Here is an 8,561-nt window from a genome sequence, read left to right on the forward strand (position 1 = left end):
TCGTATCGTAGTAGTTAGCCATACAAGATCGTTGAATTTATTTTAATTTGATCAGAAATACATGAAATTTAATCAGTGGAATGATTGAGAATGAAACAAGTTTCGCTGAGCAGCTCAAGATGAAAGCTCTTTACTTAATTACTTTTATCGTTACTCAAGATGAAATGGAAACTGCATAGCATAAGTTTTTGCGAGGGCTGATGGTCAACACTGATTTTTCCAAGATGTTTGTTTTGGTTTTTGTCTTTGATAACTGTCAAAAAACTGAAAAGGAAGTTCAAATTCGGCGTTTCGGCCTGGTTTTGATGATGGATTTTATTTGAATTATGGATCGTGAAAGTTGTAATTAGTTTGAAATTAAAATCATCAATCTTTCTGTTCTGATGGAAGAAACCAGATCAGTCATTTGCTCTTCATCAGACCCCTGTGTTTCATTTCACAGGGTCCATCGTAGTGCTTTGATTTTGATTCGTGTTCCAAGTTCGACTTGTATCGCTTGATACTTTTTGTTTCCGTGTAAGTAATCGCTAATTTTTGTAATTCAAGTTTCAATTTTTTTTACTTACACCTTCTCATTGAATGTACAGATTCTAAAAGCACGTAGTGTTTTGAAAAATGGAGTCAAATCCGATGTGTATGGCTCTATCAGCCGTCAAAGTGTTACGTCTCGAAGTAGGCAATTTATTTTCTACTTTGAGCGCCGGTGTCAAAGAAGAACATGGTGAAGAAGGACGAGAGTTCATCTCCGAAATCCAAAGCATGCTCAGTGCTATTAATCATCGTTATAGGTAAAAGCAACCCGATTTTATTTGATTTATCGAGGAATTCCAAACTTTACATGGTACCGGTGATTTTGCGATGATGCAGGGAATTGGAACAAACGGTTAATAACATCAAAATACCGCCTGGAAGCCTAATGCTATCGAATAGTAGTTATTTTGCCCAAGAAAACAGCACAGATAAACAGAATTTATACAGTCCTTTGGTCCGGAGTCATAAATGGAGCGATAAGGTAAATGACTCGAAAATACGAAGGATTATTTTATATTTCAATCTGATGATTTGTTCTGATAGGTACATAAATACAGTGCTTTTGCCCATTCTATATTAAACGCTAATTCATTGAAGAAATCCATCATATTTACTTCTAATAATAATAAACGAAAAAGACCGCAAACTGCTTCGCACAATATTAGTCCTCAGTAAGTTCGGTTTTTGGTGATTTTCTCCTAGATATTCACTCGAAAAAATATACGTTTGTTTACCGGAAGTTTCCATGTTACAGAACTATGGAAGCATTTATCGCCAGTATGGATCGTATGTTTAAAGATATGAATATTCAAATTTGCAGAGCTTTCACCACAAGTACCGTCGTTCAAGTGAATATAGTTTTTTTGTCCGTTGAACTATACCTATAATTGTGGCTGTTCGGATTAATGGACGAGTTATTTTTTTGGAATAGGTTACTTTGGGTAGAATACTTCAAGCAACTGTGGCGTTAAAAGGATTCGTTATCGAATGGGTTGTGGTTAGAGGATACACCGAATCTTGCAATTCACCGGCTGATTTAATGTCTGAATCAAGGTATCATGTATTTCGTCGAATAAGTGATCATGCTCAAGCAGCGACGCTCCATTTTGCCGATTTCGCGATGCCTATTGCTATGCCAAACGTGCATGAATTAGCTACCAAATCTTTTTTGGTAAGCTGCGATTAATTTTTAGTACCTATTTTTTTTTTTGAAAGTATACTGTGTTTGGAATAATTAGAAAATTCGTTTTATGTTTGTAGACATGGTTGCATAGTTATTCGTCTCTTTTTACCAATGTTTGTAAGCAGTGCGGTAAGCATTCGTACGATTGTTATCCTCCTACGTGGAGAGATTTCAAAAATTGCGATCCTTATCATTTTGAGTGTAAACCTTGACTGATTTCTTTTTGGTGAGTAGAGATATATTGAAATATACTCGTAACGTAATTGTTCAAAGTACTGAAAGCACATCTTCGATGCTCATTTTTCTCATGTTTTAAATTTTTTTTCAGATCAGTGCACGAAAGGATGATCAAAAATTTGAAGTGTAGCTGTAGAAATACACAAATATTGTGATGTCAAACATTCAAAAGGATAATTATTTAATTATTAATTAGACAAAGATTTGACTGGGTTGAAGTTAATTGAGATCATATTGCTCTACTTATATTTGCCTATTTTTCAAAAAAGTGCTTCAGTTTTATCAAATAGGTTGTGTTCACATTGATAGTTGTAAGTTCGCCTACTGCATGACTTTCAGACTAATCAGGGAATCTAAGCACATTATTTTTCGTGCTAATTTTAAGAAGTATTATTTTTGTATTTTTTCATTTTGTAATAATCATATTGTGCTTATTCTAATCATTATATATTCATTCTGCTGTGCAGCAGGGCACCGGTGATTTGAAAGTTATAATTCAAGTAAGTTCTCTGTTGATATTGATTTTGAATTATCATGCTTTCATGCCTAATGGAGAAATGATTGTCTTTGTATTTTGATGAATTAAATTTTTCCTATCTCAAGTTCCTAGAATATTACGAATAAAATTCAGGTTGTAGCATGTGAATTGATGTTTTGTTTCATTAAATTAATTATAAAGCTTTTCTATATAGAAGGAATTTGCTATAAAAACTAAGAAATCGATCGAAGATTTTTTTTCTATTTTCTCAAACGTTCTGTGATCAGTGTGATCAATGATCAATGATCGATGATTGATCTTGTGATTTTATTTTTATTTTTTCGTCGGTGTACAATCGGGTAGGGGAAGGGCATATTAGCAAACCCTACCCCGTTAGGCTGCACATTTCTTGAAACCTTGTTCAAATTCGTTCTTTTTCAAAGAACATTCTTATCAACAACTTTGACTCGATTTTTCTTCAAATTCAACAACATTCGAGGATCGAGGAAGAAAATTTCTAATGTAAATACATGTTTCAATGAAGAAAACAATTATTTAAATAAATTGATCATATTGTGATCATGGTTTTTTTTTTTTTAGAAAATTATTGAAATTTCGTTGCTTTTCTCACTGATTTTTGAAGTGTTTGCTTTGTTTGTGTAAGAGCTGTAATCCATGCATATAATATGATATATGTAATGCATGGATTACAGTAACTTGAATCAAACAAGGAGAAAAGAATGCACAAAGTATTATTGAGTATTTTGTTGTATTTATATCAATATCCGTAACTATATCCGAAGTACTACTCCTCTCAATGCAAACGTTTTCAATAGACCGGTTCATGGTGAGATATTCGGTTTTAATAAGCGTACGGGTACAGCGTGAATTTAACTAATATTTCGTAGTCGAAGCGTTTTTTCTTTCGTTGTGTGAAGGTTCACCGGGTTCACCGGGACAACTTTTACATCAGGGATGCGATGATACCCGATATATCATGATATTTATCGATACGTATCAGATCAGTAGTGTATCGATACGTATCGATCCAAACTTGATACAGAGCTTTTGAATTTTGTTTGTTTTTGGCTTTTTTTTATCTGTGAAAGTTTTGGCATTTCAGCCAACTTTTTAAGCTAAATAAACAAACAAAAGTATCATGATATTTATCGATACGTATCATGATATTTTCAGAATTATCGATACCGTATCGATACGGTATCATCGCATCCCTGTTTTACATAGAAAAACAATGCTTAGACACCCACTATATTCACACAACACTCGTACGCGAACGGGTCTATTATCAATTTATGATGTCTACGTAAGTATCGCAATGTTACAAACATAAAATAGATAAATAATTGAGAAAGTAAGAATCATGACAGTAACAGAAGACAGAAGATGAAATTAAAAATGTTTGCATTGACCATTGAGGAACACAAACATATGTATGAACTTGTTTTGAATTTCAAAGTACTTTGGTATTCGGTAAGAATGCTGTATAGACGTATGAGTATGACTAGTATGAGTATAGTAAGACATAGCTACAAATATACAAATACAAAAAAATACTCCATATTAATAATTATGTTTCATACTGTTCACTATTCATTTTCATTTCAGAAAAGTTTAAACTTATTCAGCTTTTATTAGAGAAATGAGCAATTATTTTCATTTTATTTCACAAGTCCGGTGTTTATCGCATATTAGCAAACCCTACCCCGTTAGGCTGCACATGCACGGAAGTGACGTGCAAATTCGTTCTTTTCGCAGTAATCATTTTCATCAACAATCTTTTGAAATATTATCATCTAGAAACGCCAATTTTCCGAGAACAATGTTGAATGATGTTTGTGTGAATAAATTATACCTAGAATAAATAAAAGTTTGAAACAGAATAATGGTGCTTAATGTTTAAAATATGGAGTTTATCGAGTTCATAAACTATAAAACGAAAATCATTCACCTTCTGATTTTCAAAACATCATTGTAGCTGTGTAACAAAATGTGATGCTGAAAATGAAACGGAAAATAGAAATGTGTACTAACTGTGCATAAGTATTCGCAGCATCGCAGCAGTATATTTGATGTTGATGGAATAAAATGCTGGATAGATGAATTTTCCAAAAGAACATCATCATAACTACTTATATCCGTAGTACTTCGAAGTACCTAGGTATGCCTCCTCTCACGTCAGTCTCAATAGTCAAATGCAAATGTTTTCCAATTTTCAATATTCATGACCTACGATGTATCGCAATCTTTCAATCAAAAGTAAATAATTGAGAAAGTAAGAATCATGACAGTAACACAAGACAGAATTGAAAATGTTGCATTGAGGAACATAAGTACTTTCTTTTGCTTTAAACTTTGAAATGTATTTGGTAAGAATGTCATATAGACATAGCCTATGTATAGTAAGATGTAGCTACGAATACATTTGGTATGTAATGCAAAAGAATAATTAGGTACTCCATGATACTTTTTAAGTTTTTATACTGTTCACTATTCATTTCAGAAAAGTCTAAACGAATTCATTTTTAATTACTATAATAGTTTATCAGAGATTCAGAGAAAATTATTAATTTCATTTCACAAGTCTTGTTTATCAGTAACAGTTGTTTACTGTCAAACCCCCTAATTTCGGACACTTTTTCACGTTTTCCGAAAAAGGCTTTAAAACGAGCCATTCAACTTGGTGTTTGTCTTCACATTCTCATAGAATGTCATCGTGTGAATCGTTTTGGAGCATCAATTTATAAATTTTACGTGATTTTGTTTATTTAATTTGAATCCGAAAAGTGTCCGAAATTAGGTCCAAGGTACCCTAATTTCGGACACTTTTTCTTTAACGTGGGAACTCGAAAATTTTAGTTGAAAAAGAAATTATTTACCTCTGAAAAACAACTCCAATCAAAAACAGCTCGAATCATGATGTGAAATGTAGAGAAAAACGATTTTTCAAGGAAATGTTCAGCACTCTCATTATCCACTTTCTCATCAGAAAAATAAGTTGGTAACATTGAACAATTTCTTATCAAACTCCTTGTTGATGATTTTACGACTCCGACTTTTACTTTTCAGTATGGTTTTTAGGAAAATGAGTGAAATAATAGTACAATATCTTCATCAAAACTGAAAACACTTGAAAAAATACCGTCGAACTCGAAAAATACACATTTGCAAGTGCATCAGTGTTACCCTTCCAAACTCGGTAAAGCGTTAACCAAAGTGTCCGAATTAATGATCCGTTTCGCGACTTTTTCAGTTTTTAGGATTTAAATAATAGAAACAAAACGTGAAATTTGATAAATGAATTTTATTTTTAATTACCAGTGACTTCTTGATATTTTAGAGCGATTTTCGTGGTTATGAAAGCATTTGGATAGACTCTGTGAATAACTTTTTCCCCACACTTTACATGAAGCACTTTGTAAAGTCCATTTTAATGGCTAAATAAATATTGTAAAATGAAAATTCTTACATCAGGGAGATTGTCCGTGATCTAAACTAATAGAAGAAGTGTTCACTTTTACTTGTACCCTTGGTTCTTATCAATAAAAGAGCAAAAACACTGAGTGTCCGAAATTACGTACCCTGTCCGAAATTAGGGGTTTTGACAGTACTTGTTTACTTTTTGAGGATCTGAATCGAACCATCAAATCAACGTTCGTTCGCGAGATGCAGCCTAACGGGGTAGGGTTTGCTAATATGCGTGTTGATCAGTAACACATTTGTTTACTTTTTGAGAATCCGAATCAAATCAACGTTCGTTCGCGAGGTGCAGCCTAACGGGGTAGGGTTTGCTAATATGCAGGGGAAGGGGAAAGGGAAACTGGAAAGAATTTTGATAAGGCATTAGAAATATGCGACGGCGTAATACGTATAAATTTGACGTTGCCACTTTTTCGTTTTTTTCTTTGGCAACTATGAATTTTTATGCTGTATCATGAAAGATGAAAAGTGGAAAAATTAAACATTATTTTTCGGAAAAATAATAAAGGTTGTGTGATAAGTTGAAGTTTTGTGAATTTTTCATAGATTAATACTTTATTCACGATGGCTAGCACCAGTGGCTTAAATATCAAGAAAGCTCTGGACGAATGGGACGACCCGGTAAGTCATATCGAAGTGTTTTTGTATCTGCTTCTTCACTACACAAGTGAACAGATTTCTGTATCTGTAACAAAAATTTTCGATTTTTTCTGCAGGAACCTTCAATAGGCGAAGAAGTGTTGAAGATGTCGAACGATGAAATCATCAGTAGGACTAGATTACTCGATAATGAGGTGAAGATCATGAAAAGCGAAGTGATGAGAATATCACACGAGCTTCAAGCTCAAAATGAAAAAATCAAAGAAAACACGGAGAAAATTAAAGTCAACAAGACGTTGCCGTATTTAGTTTCCAATGTGATCGAAGTACGTAAAATCTAACGTTAATTAAGTTCGTATCAGATCCTGAAAAGTATTTGTTTATGATTCACCGTTGTATAGTTGTTAGATATCGATCCTCAAGATACCGAAGAAGATGGAGCTGTTGTCGATTTAGATGCTCAAAGGAAGGGAAAATGCGCTGTTATTAAAACATCAACTAGACAAGTAAGGTTTTTCGAAAGCTTATTAACGAACGTACTTGAATTGATTCTGTTTTATTGACCTGAGTGTTTTCCCCACAGACTTACTTTCTTCCAGTCATCGGGCTCGTAGATCCGGAGAAATTGAAGCCGGGCGATTTAGTCGGTGTAAATAAAGATTCGTATTTAGTTTTAGAAACACTTCCGGCCGAATATGATGCTCGTGTTAAGGCCATGGAAGTAGATGAACGACCTACCGAACAATATTCTGATATTGGTGGTTTAGATAAACAAATTCAAGAGGTAAATTATTTCCATTTTCCGCTTCTCTGATTTTTCAGTGTTCGTTGATTGCTAATTCACGTACTACTGTTTCAGTTAATCGAAGCGGTCGTATTACCGATGACTCACAAAGAGAAATTCGTTAATCTAGGTATTCATCCTCCAAAAGGAGTACTGTTGTACGGACCTCCTGGAACAGGTACCATTTTTATCACCTGTTGTTGAAAATGTGGATTTATGTTGGGTTTATTGAAACTAATTCACAATGTGTTTTTGTACAGGAAAAACTTTACTAGCTCGAGCTTGCGCAGCGCAAACGAAATCGACGTTTTTAAAACTAGCCGGTCCTCAATTAGTACAAATGTTTATCGGTGACGGAGCCAAACTCGTCAGAGACGCATTCGCTTTAGCCAAAGAGAAATCTCCGGCCATTATATTTATCGATGAATTGGATGCCATCGGTACGAAAAGATTCGATTCGGAAAAGGCCGGCGACAGAGAAGTACAGAGAACTATGTTAGAATTACTGAATCAATTAGATGGGTTCAGTTCGACTGCTAATATCAAAGTAAGTGTTTATCAATTCTTTGTGCGCTTGTGATGTATTACGATTTTAATGAACGTATTGTTTAGGTAATCGCTGCCACGAATCGTGTCGATATCTTGGATCCTGCTTTGTTACGATCCGGTCGTTTAGATCGTAAAATCGAATTCCCTCACCCGAACGAAGAAGCCAGAGCTAGAATTATGCAAATCCACTCGCGTAAAATGAACGTATCTCCCGATGTGAATTTCGAAGAATTGGCCCGATCAACCGATGATTTCAACGGAGCTCAGTGTAAAGCTGTGTGTGTCGAAGCTGTAAGTTATCCTTCTGTTGTGAATGTTTCGTCATTTATTTAATTGCAGAGAGAATTGAAGGTTTGATTTTTGATTTATGATTTTTCTGCTCAGGGTATGATCGCGTTGAGAAGAGAGGCTGGCGTTGTAACTCACGAAGATTTCATGGACGCAATTATGGAAGTTCAAGCTAAGAAGAAAGCTAACTTGAATTATTACGCTTAAAGAACTTTTTTACCCGTTTTTTTTTTCATCGTGTATTGTTTTGAATGTAAATTTAGAAATAGCGTCGCGTGGATAAGTCTTATTCAATTTGTAACTTCGTTAATTGAAAAACCTATAATGAATTATACATCTTTTTTTTACATCATTTAAAGTTCGTCGTTTGTAGTTCATTTTTTTCTGGCTTTCCGTTCATTTATTTTATTTTT

At 34.0% G+C, this 8,561-nt stretch overlaps 2 protein-coding genes and 1 long non-coding RNA gene across 3 annotated transcripts; 2 read left to right on the forward strand and 1 right to left on the reverse strand.

Moving 5' to 3' along the window:
* The first annotated feature begins 232 nt into the window (after nucleotides 1–232).
* LOC135840305 (mediator of RNA polymerase II transcription subunit 27-like) lies at nucleotides 233–2,597 on the forward strand. The gene is made up of 8 exons (XM_065356758.1): nucleotides 233–516; nucleotides 588–788; nucleotides 868–1,012; nucleotides 1,075–1,202; nucleotides 1,286–1,379; nucleotides 1,463–1,702; nucleotides 1,792–1,940; nucleotides 2,043–2,597. The coding sequence occupies exons 2-7, from the start codon at nucleotides 616–618 to the stop codon at nucleotides 1,924–1,926; spliced, it is 915 nt and encodes a 304-aa protein (XP_065212830.1). The 5' UTR covers nucleotides 233–516; nucleotides 588–615; the 3' UTR covers nucleotides 1,927–1,940; nucleotides 2,043–2,597.
* A 1,463-nt stretch (nucleotides 2,598–4,060) lies between these two features.
* On the reverse strand, nucleotides 4,061–4,806 carry LOC135840310 (uncharacterized). Its single transcript, XR_010557722.1, has 2 exons — nucleotides 4,482–4,806; nucleotides 4,061–4,302 (listed from the first exon to the last, which is right to left on the reverse strand). It is a non-coding gene; the product is annotated as an uncharacterized LOC135840310 (long non-coding RNA).
* Nucleotides 4,807–6,362: 1,556 nt separating this feature from the next.
* Nucleotides 6,363–8,506, forward strand: Rpt5 (26S proteasome regulatory subunit Rpt5). The gene is made up of 8 exons (XM_065356756.1): nucleotides 6,363–6,548; nucleotides 6,644–6,853; nucleotides 6,929–7,033; nucleotides 7,111–7,311; nucleotides 7,387–7,489; nucleotides 7,572–7,858; nucleotides 7,924–8,151; nucleotides 8,245–8,506. Exons 1-8 carry the CDS (start codon nucleotides 6,492–6,494, stop codon nucleotides 8,353–8,355), a joined length of 1,302 nt encoding a protein of 433 aa, XP_065212828.1. The 5' UTR covers nucleotides 6,363–6,491; the 3' UTR covers nucleotides 8,356–8,506.
* The last annotated feature ends 55 nt before the right edge of the window (nucleotides 8,507–8,561 follow it).

The sequence above is a fragment of the Planococcus citri genome, chromosome 3 (genome assembly GCF_950023065.1).
Source record: "Planococcus citri chromosome 3, ihPlaCitr1.1, whole genome shotgun sequence".
NCBI lineage: Eukaryota > Metazoa > Arthropoda > Insecta > Hemiptera > Pseudococcidae > Planococcus > Planococcus citri.

Excerpts from the sequence above, each read along its gene's own strand:
- LOC135840305 (XM_065356758.1), top strand. The coding sequence starts at position 616 with ATGGAGTCAAATCCGATGTGTATGGCTCTATCAGCCGTCAAAGTGTTA. Across the intron at positions 1,013-1,074 it reads GTCATAAATGGAGCGATAAG|GTACATAAATACAGTGCTTT; the intron begins GTAAATGACTCG and ends TTGTTCTGATAG. Across the intron at positions 1,203-1,285 it reads TCGCACAATATTAGTCCTCA|AACTATGGAAGCATTTATCG; the intron begins GTAAGTTCGGTT and ends TCCATGTTACAG.
- Rpt5 (XM_065356756.1), top strand. The coding sequence starts at position 6,492 with ATGGCTAGCACCAGTGGCTTAAATATCAAGAAAGCTCTGGACGAATGG. Across the intron at positions 6,549-6,643 it reads TGGACGAATGGGACGACCCG|GAACCTTCAATAGGCGAAGA; the intron begins GTAAGTCATATC and ends TTTTTTCTGCAG. Across the intron at positions 7,859-7,923 it reads GTTCGACTGCTAATATCAAA|GTAATCGCTGCCACGAATCG; the intron begins GTAAGTGTTTAT and ends CGTATTGTTTAG.